At 37.5% G+C, this 23,769-nt stretch overlaps 2 protein-coding genes across 2 annotated transcripts; one reads left to right on the forward strand and one right to left on the reverse strand.

Annotated features, from left to right (window-relative positions):
- Window positions 1-3,222: 3,222 nt before the first annotated feature.
- LOC117625528 (uncharacterized mitochondrial protein AtMg00810-like) lies at window positions 3,223-3,660 on the reverse strand. The gene has a single exon (XM_034357072.1). It carries the CDS (start codon window positions 3,658-3,660, stop codon window positions 3,223-3,225), a length of 438 nt encoding a protein of 145 aa, XP_034212963.1.
- A 9,695-nt stretch (window positions 3,661-13,355) lies between these two features.
- On the forward strand, window positions 13,356-22,923 carry LOC117623826 (uncharacterized protein C26H5.04). The gene is made up of 9 exons (XM_034354821.1): window positions 13,356-13,966; window positions 17,027-17,746; window positions 18,416-18,511; window positions 18,633-18,716; window positions 20,079-20,313; window positions 20,429-20,589; window positions 21,316-21,594; window positions 21,680-21,828; window positions 22,271-22,923. The coding sequence occupies exons 1-8, from the start codon at window positions 13,535-13,537 to the stop codon at window positions 21,734-21,736; spliced, it is 2,064 nt and encodes a 687-aa protein (XP_034210712.1). The 5' UTR covers window positions 13,356-13,534; the 3' UTR covers window positions 21,737-21,828; window positions 22,271-22,923.
- The last annotated feature ends 846 nt before the right edge of the window (window positions 22,924-23,769 follow it).

A 23,769-nucleotide genomic window follows, 5' to 3' on the forward strand; every position in this document is an offset into this window, starting at 1 on the left:
TTTTCTAAATATATCAGTATTTCTAACTTTGAATAATATATATTCAAATTGTACAAACCAAGAAAGAGGCAAGTAGGACAGTGTTTGAAAAGACGAAGAACATGACGCCATATACAAACTTGCAGAGGTCTATTTCAATTTTTCTAACTCTTTGCATTTTCTTTTATCTTTGTATCTTTGTTCCAAGTAGAATTTTGGTAGTGATAATTATATATTTTTTCATTTTCTTTTATCCTCTAACCTTAATTATATGTTTTCTTCATTTTTTTTTTCTCTGTTTATCTGTGTATTTTGTTCTAAGTCCATAAGACGACAGTTGTTTCATATTACCGTCATCTGAAATAGAACACTACGATAGTAAGTAACTATAGTCGGGTGAAAATTCATACTACGACCTTGTTCTTAACAAGGGTCGTGTGAAATAGAATACTACGATGGTAGTTTTCAAAAACCGCCATGTTTCATTATTTAAAAAGCTTGAAATATTTTAACTTGTTGTCATTGTGCGGGTTATATTCTTTCATTCCTTTATAATCATGGTTTCAAAAACTCAAAGTAAGAATGACAAGTCGGTTGTAAAGAAGCTACACAAGTCCCATAAGAATTGATTCCTCTAATAAGAAATAAGCAACTAGTACAACTACATATGAAGATTCTGGAAACTCAAATTGTGGTATAAACACAATGACCTGAGTTGTGAAGAGTAAAATTCAAAAATAAAACCAGTGGTTGAGTACAATAAAAGAGGGGGACCACTTGGCAAGAGCTGGTGAGATGTAATCATACATGTTATAAAAAATATATTTTTTCTCTTTCCGTAAAGCCAAATAGAAAACATTTATATTATAAATAACATATAAACAAATTGGAAATCATTTAAAGTACAATGAAATTGAAGAAAAACAAATTAATAGGTAAGTAAAAGCAAAATAAATTATAAGTAAGAAGGTGAGTTTAGTACAGTGAAGCATGTCAAAGAAGCTATCCTAAAGCGTTTGTAACCTCCCTACGTGCAAGTACTGATGGTCTACAAGACTCCAAGATACGACCCCTTTTACACAAACTCAAGATCCTTTATGAGCATGTTCATAGACAGATATAGGTATCCAAGCCCCAGAACCATTGCCAAAATAATAATATAAAGTAATGAATATATATATATATATAGATATATAAGTAGAAAAATGAGAGAATTAGTTTGTGGTGGTGATTGTGGTATGTGATATTCTGATGGTGTATTGTAGTTGTTCAAATGTGAAGGAGGAATGACTTTTTATAGGCACCCAAGAACATGTAAGAACATGTAACCTTCACCACATTAAACCATAAAATTAAAGCATTCAATATAGAAATAATACATGAAAATTAAATATGTATAACCCCCACAATAAATAAAATAAAAAAATCAAAATAATTAAATTAATAAAAACGGTTAAATTTTTAAAACCTTTTCAAATTTCCAACAATACATTGGGGTGTTAGCACTCACAAGCGTCTCTCTTATCGATTTGAAATGGAATAAAGTGCCCAAGGATACAAAAGAGCATATTTGGGAAGTTGTTGAGGTATAGAAGCATTCAATTGTCATTTTCCATTATTTTTTGTCCTATGTTTGAGATTTAATGTATTTAGACCTCTTGCTATATGTATATGGCATACGTGGTAAGGCAAGGGGGCAAGAAGATGGTGTTATCATCAGCTGCAAAGAAATTGAAGGAATTCAAGTCTACAGTAACCAGACAGCATATTCTTCCATTCAAAGATAATAAGGAAAGGTTAAAAGAACCCCTAAACTATATCCATTCATAGAGAAACTAGATTGGGATGCCTTTGTAGCTTCGAGGTTATCCAAAGAATTTGAGGTAGTCTCTTCATTCCTATCTTATTAAAAATTCAAATGATATGTAATCCATTTATTAACCATGTCATTTTTCTGATGTAGGTACTGCATAATGAACAATCAGAAAAGAGGGAGAAATGCCAGTACAATCATCGGTTGTCTCGAAAAGGATACATTAGTTTGGAGGACTAATTGGAGGAAAGCATGCACAGGGAAGAAATAGATCAATCTCTGTTATGGAGGAAAGCTAGAGAAGACAAACATGGTAACATCCCGGATCCGAAGATCGCAGAGAAAGCTAAGTTAATTGTAAGCCTAAATTCCAATCTCTGTTAAAGACTACTTGTTTTTCTTAGACTTGCATGTGGAAGTAACTAACTTGTTGCTTTTATTGACTTTAATGTGTCTTAATGTTAAGATGAATTGAGAAAACAAATCTTTGAAGGCACGCTAACATATCGAAAAGTAATGATGTGTTGACTATGGCATTGGCAACACCCAAGCATGGAGGTCGAGTTAGAGGTATTGGAGTTGGGGTTTGCCCAAGTCAATTCTTCAATTTACACAGATAACCGAGATTAAAGTTTGGAGATCAACTTAAGGAAAATGTAAGAGAGGTCCTCAAAGAAGAGACTATGAAGAACGACATGAGAACCAAGCAATAGCTAGAAGTTAAGCAGAGTATTGGATCAAACAAATATGTCAACTAATTCCAAATAATGATCCCAACTTGCTAAAACCACCAAGTACCCCATTTCTAATATGCGATCAAGTTCTAAGTCCCAAAAATCCAATGGGTCTGACAAAGCAAGTTGCTCGGGTGATACAATTTTTCAATCCCCAATTGTACAACATCAAGATGCCAAGGTTGATCCTCTTAAACCCCAAGAAGATGCGAAGGTAATACTAATTGTTTTTCTTTGGATTTGCATTTGCTTTTATATGTCTTCTTCTAAATAGACAACAAATTTTTTTCACTTACAATCATGTGAAATATCACACCACGACAGTGATTAATTACCGTCGTGTGAAATTTCATACTACGATGCAAGGTTATATAAAATCGTCGTCTGAAATACCATACCACGACAGTTGAGTAACTATCGTTTTTATTTTACTTGTTATACAAGCTATCTTATAGGGCTAAAGATTTATTGCAAAACACAGAATTTGCATTTGCTTTTACCTTTTCCTTTTTTTTCTTTTTCTTTTTTGGTGAACAAGGGAGGGGTAAGAATCCCCAACAACCAAAGAAAATAAACAACACAAATCATACGAAGTTTAGACAACCCCAACAGGTCATCCACCAACACAGAGCCAAGCCAATTAGGAGCCTCATCAAGCAGATACAAACCCAGATCCAGGTTATGACTCCAACTAATCTATCTGATACTGGACGAATGCATAAACTGACTAACCACACTCACAGCATATGCAATATTTGGTCTTGTATGTGCCAGGTATATCAACCTTCCAACAAGGAGTTGATACTGTTCCTTATTGGTTGGTTCTTGGTCCATGTCTTCACACAACTTGTGATTCATCTCAATAGGTGTGTTAGCAGGCTTACATCCAAGCATTCCTGTTTCAGAGAGTAGAACCATTACATACTTCCTTTGAGACAAAAATATACCAGTTTTTGACCTTGCTACTTCGATTCCAAGAAAGTACTTCAAATCACCTGAATCCTTCATCTCAAATTCCTGAGACAAATACTTTTGCAACTTCAGTTGCTCTTCTGCGTCGTTTCCAGTTACGATTATGTCATCTACATAAACAATCAATATAGTAAGTTTTCCTTCATCACGCTTCAAGAACATAGTGTAATCTCAATTACTCTGTGTATATCCAAAATTCTTCATAGATTTAGTAAATCTACCAAATCATGCCCTAGGAGATTGCTTTAACCCATATAATGACTTTCTGAGCTTTTTTTCTTGTCAGAAGCTGAATTACATCTTGGGGGTAAGTTCATATATACTTTTTCTTCCAAGTCTCCATGTAAGAATGCATTCTTGACATCAAACTGATGTAGTGGCCAATTGAGATTTACTGTTAGAGACTATAGGACTTTAATAGTGTTAATCTTGGCTACTAGGGCAAAGGTCTCCTCGTAGTCTATCGCATATATCTGTGTGTACCCATTCGCCACCAATCTAACTTTATATCTTTCAACGGATCCATCTGCTTTGAGTTTCACAGTATAAATCCACATGCATACTACTGTCTTCTTTCCATGAGATAAGGGCACAAGTTCCCATGTGACATTCTTTTGGAGAGCTTGCATTTCTTCATTCATAGCTTCTTTCCATTTTGGGTCTTCTAGTGCTTCAGTTACACTATTGGGGATAGATATGTCAGCCAACTACTTCACATAGTGCACATGTGACTCTGATAATCTGCTGAGAGATATATAATTATTGATGGGTATTTCCCTTTGACTTTAAGATCTGCTTCATATTGTACTCGAGGTTTGCCACGGTTCTTCTTTTCTGGAAGCTGATATGTAGGCTCTATGCCTTCTGAAATCAAATCATCATGGGATATTTCATTAGTGTTATCAGTTTCAGAAAAAGATGTTACTTGAATAACTTCCTTAGCAGGTGATTGGTGCGGTATTGGAGCTTAAGCGGTCAAAATCTTATAAACCAGTTCAATTTCCTCATCCTGATTTTGACAGTGTGGAGACAGCTGAAAGTTTTCCTCTAGCGACTAGTCGCTGTCTGCTGGTGACCGGTCCTTTTGAAGCAGGTTCTTTGTAGTTGAAGAACTAAGGGGTGCGACCGGTTGCTTTCCATTGGCAACCGGTCATTTTGATGTATAGTGACGTCCTGGGGAACAAAATCGAGAATTGGAGCAGTCGTGGATTCTCAATTCTCCTCATGGGCTGTTGAAAAATATAAGTCATGTTCTTGAAACACAACATCTATGGAGGTAAAGACTTTCTGACTAGGAGGATGATAACACCGGTATCTTTTCTGATGAGGTGCATAGCTAATGAAAACACACTTTTCGACTCGGGGATCCAATTTCCTTCGTTGATGATCATGTAAGTGGACAAATACAACACAGCCGAAAATTCGGGGTTCCAGGTTTGGGGTGGGAGGTGTTTGGATATGGTGGTGAAGTGTTTGAAGTGGTGTTTGGAAATTTAGGATACTATAGGGAATCTGATTGATAAGGTATGCTGCAGAGACGACGGCTTCGCCCCAAAATGATCTTGGCATATTAGCACCAAAGAGAGAGGCATAAACTTCTTCCAATAAGTGTCTGTTCTTTCTTTCAGCCACCCCATTATGTTGGGGAGTGTAAGGGCATGAGCGTTGATGTATGATGTCATGATCTTGTAAGAACTGGTTAAGATCATGGTTAAGAAATTCTCCGCCATTGTCAGAACGAAGAACCTGAATTCTGGCATGAAACTGAGTCTCCACCATTTGATAAAAGTGTTGAAACCTGGAACTAACTTCCCCTTTAGTTTTGAGAAGGAAAACCCAAGTCATGCGTGTGCAATCATCTATAAACGTGACAAACCATTGCGCCTCTGCCGGAGTGGCAATTTTAGCAGGTCCCCAAACATCAGAATGAATAAGAGAAAACGAAACCAAACTCTTATTTGAACTTAATGAGAACGGGACATGATGGCTCTTAGCCAATTCACATGTATCACACTGGAAGCTGGAAACATCAAGACTGGAAAATAATGATGGAAACAACTTCTTAAGATAACCGAACGAGGCATGCCCAAGACGTTTATGCCATAACCAAATTTTTTCTCTCTTCTCCTCAGAACGAGATCCACTGGTTGTGAAAGCTTGACCAACCTTGACCGCACTATCCGGTGCCCAGTCCAAGTAGTAGAGTTTGCCCCGCCGAGTACCATAACCAATTGTCTTTCCTAAGAGGATGTCCTAAAAAACACAATGATTCGACCAAAATGTTACAGTACACCCCCAAGTAGTAGTAAGTTATGCAACAGATAGCAAGTTATGGTCTAAAGATGGAACAAGTAATACAGAATCCAGATGTAGGGAAGTCAAGAGAGACAGAGAGCCCTCCCCAACCACAGGGGAGGGGGTACCATTAGCATTAGACACCACCGACGGAGTGGATGATTTGAGACTAATAAGTTAGCCAGGATAAAATGTCATATGATCCGTAGCACTCGAGTTGATAATCCATGGGGATTTTTGAGAGGATGTATGAAAGGTAGAACCTTTGGTGGTGGCGATATAAGCATGAGTCCGAGTAGCAGGGTCAGCAGGATTGACCGCATGCTTCTGTGAGTCTGCAATAAGGGGGAGAATCATAGGAGTTCCTGACATCACAGCGGAAGTAAGATGTGATATGAGAATGTGAGGAATTGTGGTTGGAGGAATTTGATTTGAGGAATTTGATGTAGGAATTGGATTTGAGAAGTATGTGTATAAGATTTGAGGGTATGTGTTTAGGGATTTTGATAAGAGGATTTGAGGACTTTAGAGTTGAGGGATTTGGATTTGGGGAAAAATATGAGGAATTTGATTTAGGGTTTTGGATTTGAACATGAGAAATTTGAGATAAGGATTTAGAGACAACCTATGATCGATTGCTCTGATATCATGCTAAAATATGAATATAGTTTGAATACTTTGGGTTAGGTTTTATTCTTCTCCATAAAAAGGTATATATAGGAGTTTACATGAGTGCTTTACAAGGAAATAGATACAGTAATCAATTAGAATAGTATCCTCTTAATTATACAATGATTTGTCAACTATATAGAATAGGAAAGTAAATCCCTTAATTAATCAAGGAAATAAATCTCCTTGATTAATTAGGAGACTCACGTCAACAGATAGGTGGTTGGGAAAGGGGGAATGAATGCTAGTGGGAAGAAAAATAAAATGAATAAATAAAAATTGGGGTTTTCGGAAGGTGGTAACGAAGTAAAAAAAAAAAAAACAAGGGTAGTTTATGGGGAAACAAAGGGTGGAGATTGTGAGAGAAGAGAGGGAAATGAGATATAGGGATGTAGAAATTAAAAAGAAAAAAGAAAAATCAAGAGGGTTCGGCTAGGGAAGGTGAAACTGGGGAAATTAGAACAACTGGATTGTGGGATCTTAAGATTAAAACAAGGAATTACGGATTGGAGAAAAGGAAAATTGGGATGTGAACTTCGGTTGTGAAAACGTATAGGCAAAGATGGATGTGTGAGGACGATGAAATACCACCAGGGGTATGGAAGCTCTCACTAAACCCAACTTTGTTTTACTCAAATAACAACTTAATTGCCCAAACAACCCTAATTCAAAAACAGGACAACAAACATATTATTAATGTCAACTAAAAAACAACCCTAATAATTAAAATTCAATTTGAAACACATTATTAAATTTCAACCTCAACTTAAATTCAACTCAAGCATATTGTTCATAGGGTTTTCAATTCAATTCCCAAACATATTCAAATTCAAACCCTAAGCAAATTTGTTCATACGGGTTTTAATTCAATTCAATCCAAAACAGGAAACATTTAATTCAAAACATAACATTAACATTCAATTCATTCAAAACTAAACATTCAATTCATTCAAAACTAAACATTCAACTCAAAACAAATTTTAAAACCTAAATAGAACTCAAATAAATCAACACAAGCTCTAAATTTCTTAACATAACTTAAATCAAAATAAAACTTAAATGACCCCAAATTTCATAATTTTATACCTCTACAAATCCACCAACACAAGCTCCAATAGATTAATCCCAAGCTCTAGAAACAATCCTTTCCAAAAATGAAAAACCACAAAACAATAAGATCAAATCAATCAACCATTATCCAGATTCTCTCATTTCGAAGATATTGAAAGCTAAGTATTTCCCAAATTATTCTTTTTTTGATGCACCAGTTAAAGCCACTGGCTCTTATGCATGGAAAAGTATTTGTATTGCTAGACAAGTTCTTTTGCAGGGCTCTAGATGGCAGGTTGGTAGTGGCGAAGGCATTGATATTTGGAAAGACACGTGGGTGCCGCGGCCTACCACATTCCTAGTTACAACATCTAAGCCCACCGGATGTATGCTATCATAGGTCCACGAGCTTATTCGAGAGGACACACGAACTTGGGATCTACCCCTCCTTGCTACGATTCTTCTCCCCCCCCTCCCCCCCGACTTAGAGGCGATCCATTCTATCCCACTGAGTCTTCGTAGAACCGCTGACACTCTAATATGGCACCTTGATAAGAGAGGGTCTTTTTCTGTTAAAAGTGCATATAAGTTGGCCTTTGCTGAACATGGTATGACAGGACCCAACCCAATTTCCACTTTGAAATTCGAGCCAAGTCCTGTGCGTGTCCGACACCTGGCGAATGTCGGGCACAAATGACCTTTTTGCCCTCTTACTTCAATTTCTCTTTAAATTTCCCTTAGACTTCTGCCGAAAATTCGGCAGAGTCTCCCCTGTATTTTGACCAGTCCCAAAATTTCACCTGTAAACAATCTCAAAATCCTACCAACAACCAGACTACGCCAGCAAACAGGTCACAACTCCAGTTTCTTATGTTCAACAGGATATCAGAGCATCTTCTCAAGTTCTCAGGGTTTAAAGGATTTTCTACATCGCTACCTTACTTGGTGGTGCGGAAGCTATTACTGGCCCGGTGGTGGATCCCGCGTACCTCTATGGCCTGGGGGCGAAAAACAGTTTGAAAAATGTGAGTGGACCAAAAATAATGTTCTTCAAAGCAATTCTCATAAACATAATATCCCCCATTGTAAAAAAAAAAAATTTAACTAAATAAAACTGAATACTTACTTTCTACATCACGCATAGTCAATTCAAGGCATTCTATATCAGTCATATTCAAGCTCGAAAGTTTCATACAAAAACCACTGAATTCAAAGCTTTCATAAAAGTACTGAAATCAAACGCGTATAAAAACTCTGTACTCAGACCTTTCATAACTGAATAAATATAAAGGGATCTATGTCCGAAAAATCAGAAAAACTGATTTATAATAGCTGAAAATCAACATTTAATAAAGAAACTCAGAATCCTTTGAAAATACCACCAGTATGTACCCCTGTCATTTCCGTCAATTCCCTGGCAGGTCTCGGGCGTCACACAGACTTACCCGAGCCGCAAACTGGCGAAATCAGGGGACTATGATCAGCCTGTCCCGCCGGCAGATTCCTCGATGACACCAAGTCAGCTCGAGTCGCTCTGGCAGGATGCAGGGGACCGTAGTCGGCCTGATCCGCAATCCTGGCAGGTCTCGGGGACATAAAGTCAGCCGAGCCGCAATCCTGGCAGGTCTCGGGACACCAAGTCTGCCGAGCCGCAAATCCTGGCACTCACGGTCCGAGCGTCCCCGAAACTCGTGAGGCAAGTCAAGTGCACTGACTGAACTATAATCAGACTGGATGTCCGTAGACATCGGTCCGACTCTGGGTAATCACCATAAAGAAAAACGGGTACGAGGTGGTTTTAAAATAATGTCCTTTTAAAAAGAAATATCTGAATAATAACTGTAAAACTCAAGTCGTGCTGCGGTCCTAACTGATTCAAAACTCAAACTCTGTTTCTGTAACTGGTAAATAAGCAGCACCGACTTATAGCATTATTACTGTACTGCTCATATTCAAAATCGTATTAAAACTTACTCAAATAAACTTATTTATAAAACTCATGTAGATAAAATTATTTATAAAATCTATTTTATATAAAAGCACATCAATTCATATAAAAGCACATCAATTCATTCATAAAATCTGATTTATGAAAGAAGGTCCACTCACAGATGGTCCGAGCTACTTCGATCCCTCAGAGGTCTCCTTTTAAAATCTTGTCGGGCTCCTGGTGCCTCACTCGAAAGATTTGGTGAAGAAATGAGGGAGATATTCGAACTGGAAGTTCGGGTGGCATTCGGACGAACCGTCGGCTTCCATGGCAGATTCCGGCCAATTCTGACCACGGCAGCGGCGGAGGTGGGTCGGGAAATGTCGGCCGTCGTGTGCTGGTTCGTTTGGCACCAGTCTCGGAGATCAGCTCCAAGCGAGGCGGCCGGTGCGACGTCATGAAGGGAGGAAGGTCGCGGGAGGGTTGCTGCGGGAGGAGAGAGAAGGAGCTGACGGGGGAGAAGAGAGAGAGAGAGCTATAAAAAGCTGACTTTTTGACCAAATTACCATTTTGCCCCTCGCGGTTTTTAGACCATATCTTCTTCGTTACGGCTCCGATTCGGGTCTACTCCGTGTCTACGAACTCCTTTCGCCGCGCTCTACGCAATGGCGTAGGCGAAATTCCCAAATTCTTTCCTGATTAAAAAGTCAAATTTTCCCCTATTAAAATATGCGAGGGCAATTTGGTCATTTCGCTAAAAGATATTTTCCTTACCTTTTAAAGATATTTTCTTTCTTTTTGATATTTTGTTTTGGGTTCTTACATGGTATATGTGCCGCTGCCTCTACCTCCTCTGGTAACGGCTTCATAGCTGGGTGGACTGCACTTTGGAAGGCTAGGGTGTAAGGAAAAATTAAGTTATTCTAGTGGAAAGTCTGCCGAGACATACTCCCTACCAAGGCTGCTCTTTCCAACTCCTGTGTCTTTTGCAGAGCTGAACTGGAAACCACCTTCCACCTTCTACAGGATTGTTCCTTTGCTCATGGAGTGTGGACTAGCTCCTCGCTGGGCAAAATAGGTATACAACCTCGGACGCGAGATTTGCATGACTGGTTTTTGTACTATGCTGAACACCTCCCTGAAGCTGTCTTCGGCTTTTTCCTTTACACAGGCTAGGCCATCTGGCATGCAAGGAATGAGAACTTGTGGAACAGCCAGAAGTTCTCCCCGGACATTGTGAGCTATAATGCTGCTGCTCGCTTATCGGCTTTTTCGAGCGTCCAGGTCCGACAAGGTGGCGGTCCTAAACCACATGCGGTAGCACCAAAGTGGACCAAACCACAACCCGGCTGGGTAAAGATCAACGTCGATGGCTCCTGGTAGCTGATACGTTTGAAGGCGGTATAAGAGTTGTGGCACGGGACCCTGAAGGTGCTTTTGTGGCAGGGAAGGCATTACATGTAATTGATATCTATTCGGTGATATAGGTCGAGGCAATTGCTTCTCGTGAAGGTGCAGTCATGGCGGTGGAAAGGGGTTTCACTAATTATGTCATTAAGAGCTATTCTCTCCATATCGTCACTGCTTTAAGGACTACCACTACAGATCGTTCTGTGATCGGCCCTATAGTGGAAGACACCAAAAGCTTGCTGGCTCCGATCACTGGAGAAGTTACTACACACATCCGTTGTACTGCGAACACGGTGGTTGACCGCTTGGCCAGGTTTGGCAGGAATATTGGCGCAGATCTCACTTAGTTTGAGGAACCACCTGATTTTATTATTGATTTGTTATTTGAGGATTGTAACTAGGAGTTTTTCCTGACATGGTTTGAGGGGGACGGGGGGGCACTCTACCGGAGGCAAGGCCCCTACTCCTGCTTACGGTTGAGCGGGTACGGCTACTTGTTAGCCCGACGTTCGAGCCCATTGGTGTAGAGACACTCGCATAATCCCAATGACTTAGCCCGATTTTTGTACTTGTTACATTCCTTACTCAATAAATACTACTGCCTTTAATTTTTTTAAAAAAAATTTGAAATTCTTAATTAAACCCCCTAATCCCCTAATTGTTATCCCCAATTTCAAACCCTAGAACCGAAACCCTATAGTGAAAACCCTTGATTAAACCCTAAAATCGACATGCATAATTGAAACCTCATTTCAATTGGATCACAAACCCAAATAGAAACCTTACATAGTTCCAAATTCAAAACTTTAATTTCGGAAATTAGGTTTCACAGTAAAGAGCTAAACAATTTGTCTGGTGAGGAGCATGCTACCCGATTTAGAGAGAGAGAGAGAGAGAGAGAGAGCAGAGAGACTTAGAACCTCTGAATGGACGAGAGAGATGATATAGAGTTTGAGACTGAGATGATGACAGAGATTGCAATGATAATTGAGATAGAGATAGGTGAGATTGAGACCGTAGAAAGGTAAGATTGAGACTAGGGGTGGCAATTTTCGATACAACTCAAACCTCGGAAGGAAAATTAGCAGATCAACCCACACGATTAAAATTACACATCAAATTTGGGTCAACCCGCCATGAGACGTCTGATAAATTTGTGGGTTTAGGGTCAACCCACCAACCCGCAAAATGACATACATGACACATTTACTATTTAATTTTTATTAATAATAATAAATATGTGGCATGCATATATTGTCATATTCTATTTTATTCCACCGTGCACCCTAGGGTAATGGATTTCAACCCACCCAAATGAAAACCCTTAGCCTAAATCGTTCTCCTCATCTTTATTTTGAATTCAGTCTTTGACATGACAAGACTCATTGTCAGCTCTACAAAGAGGTCAGATTGCTTAACGACGACATATATGGCAATTTAGGCGAGGGGATTCAGAGGAGAGGAAGAGACAGTGGTTTTTTTTTTTTTTTTTGAAATAATGGAGTGAGAGTCTTATTTGAGAGTGAGAGAGATGAGGTTGAGTGAGATAATCTGACAGTTAGGATTAATCCCAATCCTAAAATCCTAGCCATTAGATTAATCTAAGGGCTATAATTAGTACAAATATAATTAATATATATTAAATTAATTATTTATATATATGTCAATTGGTTCGATAAACCGTCAGGCATGAGTTTTCAAAACTAACTAGGGTTGGTCGGTCCATAAAACCGACTAGGGTCGATAAGTTTTCTTGCTCTGTCGACCTAGTGACATTATTTTTTTCGTTGATTTAGTTGGTTTTTCAGTATGCAATGTGAGTCTTAATTCTAATCCAAAGCATAACGCCTCACCTCAATCACATATAATGCCATGCTAGGAATCCCACATCGAAGGAACCACAAAAGAGTTCTCACCTCTTTTGTCCATAAGTCTCGCCCCATGGCACTAGGCACTAGTAAATTAGAACGTGTGCCATTATTATGTTAAATTACCTTTCTATTCTTCATTGGTACTAACTTAAGTATCGAGGTGCCTTCAACCAGTATCACATAACATTGGTACCAAAGTTCTTACCGATCTTATCTCTCTTCCAGATCTCTCTTCCACATGTCCAAGGACGGTAGCGAGCGACTGAGGACAAGCTCACTTTAAGTGTACTCTATTTTGGACATCGACAACTAGTAAGGAATAAATGATATTGAGGTATGACAAATATATAAACATGTATACATAAAAATAAGTCGGCAGTCGGTTGATTTTGGCATTTTATTTTTTTTCTTAAGTATTTTTCAGTTTCGAATTTTTCAATTATCGAAATATGAAAATCAGTTAATAATAACCAAACCAAATCAAATGGCATCGCTCGCAGTTTTCATAAAAAAATAAAAATAAAAATAAAAGAGTCAGTGTGTGAATTTAATCTAATTTTTCTAATAATACATTGGCTGCAAGCCAACACAATCATTCAAAAATGAGTCTATAAAAAAAAATAAAAAAATAAAAAAATTCCTTCTTTTGTCTGAAAATATACACAAATGTTCACCTGAGGAGACAGTTTCTAATTTTCTCTCTCTAGTTTTCTCCCCAAAGTCACCCATTTTTCTCTCTCTAGCTCGCTCTTCCGCGGAGCTTTGGTGGCCATTGCATGACACCGGAATCGTCTTCTTCAGCAAGACGACGATGCCCTCCTCAGCCTCAGCCTCGGTCTCGGTCTCGGCCTCGGCCTCGGCCTCGGCTTCTTCTACCACAACCACAGCCAGTGGGGCCCACTCGGACCTTCTGACCCGGCTGACCTCATCCGAATTCGAAGTCCAGCTCAAGGCTCTGAGGGAGCTCAAGAACCGCATCATCGGCAACCGGACCAAGAAGCTCTCCTTCATCAAACTCGGTTTGGTACCACCCGTCGCCGCCATCCTCGAGTCCAAAGCCCAAGCCCAAGTCCAAGCCCAAGCCCAAGCCCAGGCTCAGGCCCGTCACGACTCCAATCTCCTTGTTCAGTCCGCCGCTGCCCTAGGAAGCTTCGCTTGCGGCTTCGATGCCGGAGTCCAAGCTGTTCTCGACGCCGGTGTGTTTCCTAACCTCTTCTTGCTTGTATCGCATCCTGATGACAAGGTATGTATATAATTCATTTGATTTCTCATTTTATTGTTTTGCAAAAATGAATTGAATTTTATGCATATGCATGTTGGCTGGCTCTCTACTGTTTTTAGCTGGGTGAGAACATTTGATTGGGTAGCTTAATGTGTTTGTAATGTTTGGTTGCCGAGAAAATTTGTTACTTTTTTGCTTCGGGTTTTAAAAATGTGATGTGAATTACTCATCGCAGATGGGTGAATTGATGCGTTTCTGTTACTAGTAGATGAAATTTCAATTTCCATTTGCTTTCTCTAGGTGTATTTTGACCTCAATGTCAGTTTCCCTGGCTTAAGTTTCTAATTTGTAAATTAGGAGAAATTCAGGTATGAAGAATGGAAGTTCTTGATTTATGAAAACTAGGATTGTGATTAAAGTTAAACTAACTGCCTTTATCTTCACACTATATTAACAGTCATTTATAAGCTATGGAGCCAGCGAAGGTTTTTGGCTTAGGGTGAATTGTTTTCAATATGATGGATTGTGCCTCGAGTTCACTTTTCAATCAAAGGCTTGCCATTTTTATTTGGTGTCACAGTTAAGTCGTATATAACAAAGATCGATTCCACATGCTTTGGCTGTGTTAAATGCGCCCAGGTTATGCCTATTGGTTCTGGGGCTGTGCAAAGGTTATGTTATTTAGGATTCCAGTTTGAATCTATGGATTGTTTCTTAGGATCTGATTAGGGTCTTAAGATGCTTTGATTTGCAAAGTTTAAAAGAAATTTATAACAACTTTTATGCTTATAAGCTTTAATGAGGTAGTTGAATCTGTTTTTTTATTTTTTATTTGATCATTAATTTACATGGTCCCTTAGACCTTTGATCAAGCGATAAGAGCTGGGGTGGGATTGAGATTTGGCTATAGGTTTAAAGTTTGCCAAGAATAACAGAGAGATATATGCATAGACAAGTACATGCAATGTGTACACTAAAAGTATGTACTGTACATACATATTTATATTTGGTAAGATAGTTCAGACTGTATAGTTTATAAACGAATATCGATGCTTACTAAGCCAAAATTCCTATATGGAGTCCGCTCTTAGGTTTCCTTAGCTACCCCTCAAAACAACAAGTATATATTTGAATATTTTATTGGTATAATAGTTATTTTGACATTCTAAATTTTGCCCAGGCATTATTCAATTATCGAAATAAAGTCCATTAGAGGAAAGATAAGATGTGTTGGGAATACTCACATAGTTCACGTGACATGGTAAAGGGTTTGCAATAAATAAAAAGTTTGTTATCTATTCACAGGGAAAGTTTTGACAAACTTTTATAAAATGTATCTGACACTGGTTTTTTTGCTATAGTCTTATTTCACTTTTCCATAGCACGAACCAACTATGCAAAACAAGAAGCCTAGAATTTCTTTGTTGACACCTTTCAAAACTTGAGAGAAAGCTTTCTCCAACCGGGGAAGAGTGATCGAACATGGGAATGAGGGCCTATTTGCTAATTTCCAGATTTGGCAAAGTTCTACTCCTAATAGGAAATGGTTGTCCAAAGTCCATAAATATGTCCTCAAAGAATTCAGGCTTCTAATGATGGATTATGAAGAAATTTATTGTGTGTATCCAATATACCACATATCCACTTGGTGTATTGAATCCACCCATATCATAACACGTGTATAGTCATTGATGTATAAACCCTAAACCCATCATAATTCTTTCACACGTGCTATAATGTGAGTGGATTCAATATGTATCGGATACTTATTATGGATTGATGGGTTACTTATTGATTTATGGCATGCTTGACCTGTAATACTCCCTCTTTACTCTGCCAGAATAGCACCCAGCTTCTTTCTTTTCTTACCTTTCTACCCCAATTTTAATCCTGGTTTTGCACAGTTAGAAATGTAAAACAAGATATGTTCCCTACTACCTTTAGCCCTCAAAATACCTCTTGAAAGCAACCTGAAAAATCCCAGAATTACCTGTTGCCCAGAATCTGAGCAACCCGTCATCTTGAAGTATAGCCCCTATTACCCTCTAAATTCTAGTATTTTAATCCCTAATTCATTCTACTATACCCTTCCCCAGCAACTACAAGCCTTGAAACCTCTATTTGCAGCCCTAGAGCCTACGGTACAATAGGCAAATTTCACCAACCTGTGCTTTGTCAACCACTATTATCAAAACTTGTTATATTCCATTTCTTTTACAGATGATTGCAGGAAAATGCCACTCAAGGACCTTTATTTTGATTAAGAAAACTTTGAAAACACAATCACAGAGCTTTGAATGACTTTTGTGAATAAAAAGAATTTTTTTTTGTTTTGTTTTTGTTTTCTATTGCAGAACAACCACTATTTGTTTATTCATTTATAAAAATCAAAGAAATTATTATATAGATAGTGTTAATTATCTAAATGAATGGGTATGGGATTATGTTTGTCTGTGATTAGTAAGAAAAAGAACCCATAATTGTAAATCATTGGAATTGTAGGAGTGACTCCCATATGAAGGATCCCATATATACCCTGATGATATAAATAATTCTCCTGATTTGGCAGTTTGATTTGAAGTTGGATCAAAACATTGGTTGTAGAGAGAATTGTGGAATTCCACCATCCAGAATTATAGCTTATCCATGTCAAGGTGCCAGCTCTGTCTTTTGCTCTAAATGAATGCCTACACATGTAATATAGTGTATAAATCTACATGTTAGAAAAGATAGAACAACTAGACTGACACACCTCTAGACATTCCAATATTTGACTTTCTCTCTGTACTTCCCCTATATCACATTTTTTAATATCTAGTGGGGTGGAGTCATGGGGGTGGATAAAGGTGAAGGAAATCTCTTGTCCTCCCTTTCTTTACAATTTTTTAAATAATATGGAAGATACTTTTTTGACATGTTCATCTATTCTTTTTCAGTTAGTTAATGCGTCACTTCTACTGGTTCTTTGTTGGGTTAATTGCAGAATCGACCCTTGTTTCTAACATGTCCTGCATCCATGAATACCTTTTTTCTCTCCCTGCTCATTTAAATGCCATTTCAATGGTTTTATTTGTGCTGTAGGTTGTGGATGCTGGTGCACGTTCCTTAAGAATGATTTATCAGTCGAAACTAGCTCCAAAGTGTGATTTCCTTCAAGAAAAAAACATGGAATTTCTTCTTTCATTATTGAATAGTGAGAATGAGAATGTTACTGGACTTGGTGCAAGTATTATCATACATTCTTGTGAGAGTACTGCAGAGCAGAAGGCACTGTGTCATGCTGGGGTTGTAAAGAAGCTAATTAGCCTTCTTAAAGGTTCTCTAAGTCAGAGAGATAATAGTTTAGAGTCTCTAGCCACAGTTATGAAGAACAATGTTGAAGCTGTTTCGGAGTTTGTGGGATCTGAAAGTGGAAGAGCTCTGAGTTCTGTAATTGGATTGACAAAGGATAGGTATCCCCGTACAAGATTATTGGCCTCTATGTGCTTGATTGTTATAAGGAACACTTCTGCTTGCTATTTACAAGATATAGGCATCAAAACCAAGTTGGTGCATCTCTTACTTGAACTTCATGATGATCCTGGTCAAGTTGGAGATGAAGCTCCCTTTGCATTTTCTAGTTTAATTTCAGAAAAACCAGATCTACAGAAACTAGCATTTGAGGCAAATGCTATTGATAAACTTTACAACCACTTGCAAAAAAGTCAGTTACATCCCAAACGTTTCCAAGGAATATTGCTGGCACTGGCTGATCTTTGCTCAAAGTTGGAGAGCTGCAGGTCTAGATTCCTGTCATTGCAGGTTTGTTGCGTCTTAGAATACGTTAACTTGTGCCAGGGAGTGATTATTACTGTTTTATCAATAATATTCTTTGTTCTATTCATCTAGTTTTGAATGTTTATTCTCCGTTCATGGTTTTGGTTGTGATTAGGGCTGTTTTACCAACAATGTTTCTTTTTCTATTCATTTAGTTTTGCATGTTTATTTTCCCTAATAACAGTTTAAGTCATTCTGTGAGAAAAACATCACGACTAGGGCCCTGCAGTCCTCATTTCCCTGCTTGTCTGGTTGATGGCTTATGTCTTAGCTGTACCTTCATTTTTTTTTCGGTTTGAGAACATTTTAATACTAAGTAGTGTGGGTTACGTACTCTGTAGTTCTTAGGCGTTGATCTTAGCAGGCGAACATTTTAAGTTTTTTATTCAAATTGTTAGGGATTGGAAACTTTGTTTATTTTGATCCACTGTTAAAATGATTAACTAAACTTTTGCATGGCTGCTCAAGTTTACATTTTTTCTACATGCAAATTGTGAGACATTATTGAGTATCATGTCTTATTTTGCTGAGAAGTGTTGCAACTTATGATTAATTGGGTAAATTTGCTGAGTTATGGGGTAATGCTTGCATAAAACATTTTTCTTTATGCAAATTCCAACTGGTTTGTAACTTCTGATATTTTCCTGAATATAGGCGTTGAACTTGGTATCTGATGCGCTAACTCATGATAGTTCTGACGTACGTACTGCAGCTTGCATGTGCTTGAGATGTGTATCTCGGTCAATCAAGGTTTGCAATGTGTACTTGCTTAATGATATTTAGAATTATATTCCATGCATGTATGTTTCTAAGAAATTGTTATTCAGAATTATATTACATGCATATATGTTTCTAAGAAATTGTCATTCAGAATTTGTGTGCAGGGAATTTTTTGAATGAAATGATTGCCCCTCCCTTGGTTCGGCTATTAGATGACCCTTCTACTTCTGTCCAGGTATATGCTTGCTTATCACTAATGATCATGTTTTTCTGTCAGCTGTCAACCTTAGAGTCTGGTCTCACATTATTCCCAAGCATATTACATGAATGAAATATAGAACCCAGTTGCATGAATGCAAAATGGTTGCTAAAATTACATTACAATTTCTCTGTATAATCAATTCTGTTTTTAGTGCTCTACTTGATACTTATGAAAAAGAGGGAAAGATAAAAGAAGAGAAGTCGAGTTGATTGTTGCTCACACCAAGGATATGTTTAATGGTGGCTGATGCCAAAGAACTACAAATGAACAAATTTGGTGTACTAGTATTGGTGAAATAAATATTTAAAATAATTACCAAGTTCTGCGTTCTTTTCCGTCCTAATAATTTGGTAGTAAAGAGTGATTTTATTCCTAGGTGAAAAGGCGCACACATGGCTGGAAGTATTGAAGCACATAGCCATCAAAGTTGTGGAGACTATGGACTCAGATTGGGTTGAATGGTGAAAAAGTTTACAAGTAGGCGACACCAGTTGACACATGACAAGGGAGGTCTTGTTTAGGGGATTTTAGGAAAGCTATCTTCAGGTCAAATGGGTTAAAAACTTATGGTTGTAAGATATTAGAAGGGAGAAAAGTTAGAGTTCGGGTTAGGGCCTAAGGGTTTGTCTGTGATCGATAAGGATGATTTCAACAGTTTCTGGAGAAGGGAGAGCTAGTTACTTTATGGATTTTAGTGTTTTGAAGAGTAGATGGATTATGGTTTTGAAGACAGAAAACAACCTTCAATATCATAACAGCCCTGAGGGATACTAATCATGATCTAAACTATAGTTAAAGACAGAAAGATCTGGCTTCTTGTGCCCTTCATCCCAATCAGTTGGACTTGAGGCTAGGAGATTTGAGTTTGCCTTTGTGTATTATTTGGAGCCTCAAGCCTAGACATTATATATTGAGAGGGTCAAACAACATTATGGATGAGCACATTGATGTGAAGAATCCATTAATGCATTCAACTAAAAGATCAAGTTTACCATTCAAGAGTAAAACACTTACAGATCAGGTTTTCCAGACTGAATTCGGCTGTCATTTGTTTGTCTTCAGTAGCCTTTTGTCATTAAAGGCCCTGGGTTACTGACAGCAATCCATATTTTCAAATAGTCAATTCCTATCTCAACCAGTATTACTCATTCAGTAAAAACATATAATTTCATTGCAAATTATTTAACATAATACATACAATTAAAGTTTAGATTAGCATTTCCATTCCCTATAATAAATTGTGCTTATCCAACAGAGTCAAATACTTTACCTTGTCATTTACCCGAATAAAAATGATAATTTATAGCAAATTTTGCTTCAATGCTCTGTTTTCAGGTGGCAGCTATCAGTGTTATTGGCAACATAGCAGTTGATTTTACTATGCGTAGATCGTTATTTGTACAGTGTGGAGGTGTGAAACAGCTTGTTCAGTTATCAAAATCAATGGATTCAACTGTGAGGTTAAATGCTTTATGGGCTTTGAGGAACATGATGTTCCTTGCAGACAATGTGTGTAAAGAAGGGATCTTCATGGAGTTCACAGCTTCATCATTAGCAAGTGTCATCTGTGGTAATGTGATGGTTTATTGGTGGCAGTTCAAAGTTTTTCTTTTAAAAAGTTTCTTGCTATGTTAATGGTCTAGTTATGAACATAAACCATTGCTTAAATGTATTTGCACCTGCAGACCCTGAACCTTTTGTCCAGGAGCAGGCTCTGGCACTTATTCGCAATCTAGTTGATGGATGTATAAAGTCTGTTGAGCTTGTGTTTACTGAAGATGGTATGATATTAGATGCTGTTCGGAGGCAGTTGCAGAATGCTTCAACAGATGAAATTTGGATACAGGTTAGAAGTCTTTCTATAGAATGGTGTCAGAAAATAGCAATTTAATAGGGACCTTTTGGTGACATGCAGTCATATCAGTTCTTTATTCTGATATTTCATTCCTGATTGCAAGTTTGTTTATAATATATGTTAACTAAGCTGACATCATGGGTTATAATTGGGCGAAAGTTTTGTAGCAATTAATGGTGGGCCAATTAGTTGCTTTTCATGGATTAGAATGCAACCAGATGCTTTAGCTAAATTGACATCATCTCCATCTTTAATATGGATTATAGTTAGGTGAAAGGTTTTATACTTTATTCAGATGGAATATCTACATTACCAAAGTGTTTACTTTCTCACGATAAAGTAAAGGGATTTTAGCAGTAGGCCCCAAAAGGCAACACTTTTTAGCAATAAACCCCTACTTTTGTTTTATTTATCTTTAAGTCCTAAAAAAAAATTTGTTTATCTTTAAGCCTTCAATTTCTGGGTAAGAAGTTTATTAAATAGCCCCATTTAGAGCTTAAGAATGAATAGAATTTTTTTAGCTTAGAATGAATAGAATTTTATTGAGCTTAAGAATGAATAGAATATTTTGAGCTTAAGAATGAATATAACTTCCCCTAAGATTGGGTTTAAATATGAAGAAGAAAGGAGTGGGTGAGCGGTTGTAATAGTTGATCTTCTTGTTTCTATTATAAATCTTTTACTTTATAGTAGGGTTTCAAAATCTTTTTCATATAGGGAATGTATGTGCTCAGTAATGTTGCAAGTGGGACTGAATTTCACAAGGAAGCAGTTATGCATCAACTCATCCCACAAGAAGACAACGGGACACAATCTTTTATTCTCAAGTTTTTGCAGAGTAATGAAAGCCAGTTACGTACAGCTGCAGTGTGGGCCATTGTGAATCTTACTTTTCCATCATGTCCTGGTTCATTTAGCCGGCTTGTAAAACTGCACAGTGCTGGCATAGTTTCTCAAATAAAGAGCATGGTCAATGATCCTTGCCCAGACGTGAAGGTTGCTATCTTATATCTCAAATTTGTTATTTGTTCATTGTTTATGATAATCTGCTAAATCTTATCCGTTTCATTTGATGCCACAGCTTCGAGTAAGAACAGCACTTGGGCAATTTACAACCTTCGGTGATTGCTCAACATGATTTTCCTACGCCGAAAAGGAGTAATGATGAAGTTGTACTAGTTTTGACCTCATTGAATGTTCAGCCTTTCAATTATGGCTTACAACCACATGGTAAGCTTCTCTCAAAATGAGATATGTCTTTCTTGTTTTAATACAAAACTATTCCTATTTTATTTGATGCCAAGTTGTGTCTTGTATGGTAATTATAATGGAATAGTGGCGATATATTAGGGTTTCATTTAAAGTACGAAGGGTTGTATTGAAGGAAATTTAGTGAAACTAATAGTTTTACTTATAGTAATTGCATGCACCTTGTTAAAATAATTTTGCACTTATACATAACCCTACCATTATTCTCTAATAACTTCTATCGTCTGAGAATAATGGCTGCCACTACTTGTTATGAGATGCTAATATCTTTTGAAGTAGGTTGTTTTTTTTCTTTTTTCTTTTCTCTTTTCCCCGAGTGGGGCGTTGGAAAAGCTTATGAAGATATGAATTGATTTTCTAATTAGCCAAGTTTATGTTTACATTTGTTATTTTTCCTTTGCAGGTGTAGCACAATGCTTTCATTTTTATTTTATTTTCTCTCCAGTCAGCAGTGTGGAAGCTTTCTATTTTGTGGGTACTCCTAACCAGGTTACCTTAAAAAATACTCTGTTCAGCCTTTTGTATTTTTTTTCCTTCTGTCTTTTTAAACCCCTTTACTACCATGTATCATATGATCGATGTAGTTATGTAACTTAGTGTACCATCTGACTCACATCGCATTGTGTGTACAATACTGTTGCATCATTTGTCAGATTTGTAAACATGCTGTATACAGCGGCAATCTTTTACTTCCAAATGTATAAAGTGACCAGTATATCATGGCATGTTGTTGCATTGATGGCCTTGTGGGAGCTCTGTGATGAGGTATCCCGGCAAGGATGCTCTGATGCTACCGTGATTGAGGTAGGGCTACTTGTGTTTGGAACGAAGCTCAATTCTGTGGCTTCAAAATTTAGAAAGCCCTGGGGAACAAATATCTAAATTACCTGATACATTATGATACCCAAATTTTCTTGTTAGGGAAAAAGAAAACCTAGATATTCTTGACTGCACTGGACCTATACTGCAGTATCTTAGTTAGAAATATATGAGGTTTTAGATGAGCTCATATATGAACAGATGATACATTGCTACAACAGTTGAGATTTAAAGGTATGGATTGTTTTTGGGTGAAACTTATGAGAATATAATTGATTTACTAGTTTACTAGCAATTATGCATTTTTGCGTGTAGGAGTACTTAAGGATGCAAGATAATATCTTGTCTTACATTCAGATGTAATTTAACCTAATCCGTGATCTTAGTTGAATATTGATAACATGACAAGAATCTGAAATGCTAAAAATTCATGAAATTAGTTTTCTTATGTGCTACTAAGTGTTCCATTTCCGTCCATGGTGCTGCCCAACTCAAGGAATCATCTGTTCTCCCATGTCAACCATTAGTTTTAAAATCGACAGTCCCGCTCACCTAAGTGATTGAAAGTGATGAAATGAGAGCACTAAATTCACTCCCGCTCATCTAAGTGACTGAAAAAAAAAAGAACGTGCGAGCACCAAATTCATCTTGCGTTGGAATTCCATGACCCTTTATCAGAGTTGAAATGAAGGGACTTGGCGTAGTGGGTTTGCTTTTCTGTTAAGTGATGCACAAATAGTTGACGTTTGGTGAGTTTGCTTTGTGTCAAATTCTGATACTCAGCTTTTTGAGTAAAAATATCTGAAGTGGTCATTGGCCTTTCATCTCTTTCAGTTAGAAGGTAATGAATTTCAAGGGACAATTCCTCATTAGTTGAAGTCTTGATGAACAAAGATTTAACAAATACATAGAAGAAAATTGAGGGATTTAATCTCAAGGGTTTTTTTCTTTTTTCTTTTTGTTGGGTTAGGGGTTATTTTTGGGCCTATGATTTGTGCTAGTGGGTTATCCAGATTTCTTATTTGATGGGACAAAATCACTCTCAAAACTCCAAGAAGTCTATTTCCGAGCATGATTCATCAT

Source organism: Prunus dulcis, chromosome 4, assembly GCF_902201215.1.
Source record: "Prunus dulcis chromosome 4, ALMONDv2, whole genome shotgun sequence".
NCBI classification, from domain to species: Eukaryota; Viridiplantae; Streptophyta; class Magnoliopsida; order Rosales; family Rosaceae; genus Prunus; species Prunus dulcis.

Coding starts and splice junctions, on each gene's coding strand:
- LOC117623826 (XM_034354821.1), top strand. CDS start 13,535: ATGCCCTCCTCAGCCTCAGCCTCGGTCTCGGTCTCGGCCTCGGCCTCG. Junction 17,747..18,415: donor CTAGATTCCTGTCATTGCAG/GTTTGTTGCGTC, acceptor TCCTGAATATAG/GCGTTGAACTTGGTATCTGA. Junction 18,717..20,078: donor ACCCTTCTACTTCTGTCCAG/GTATATGCTTGC, acceptor CTCTGTTTTCAG/GTGGCAGCTATCAGTGTTAT.
- LOC117625528 (XM_034357072.1), bottom strand. CDS start 3,660: ATGTTCTTGAAGCGTGATGAAGGAAAACTTACTATATTGATTGTTTAT.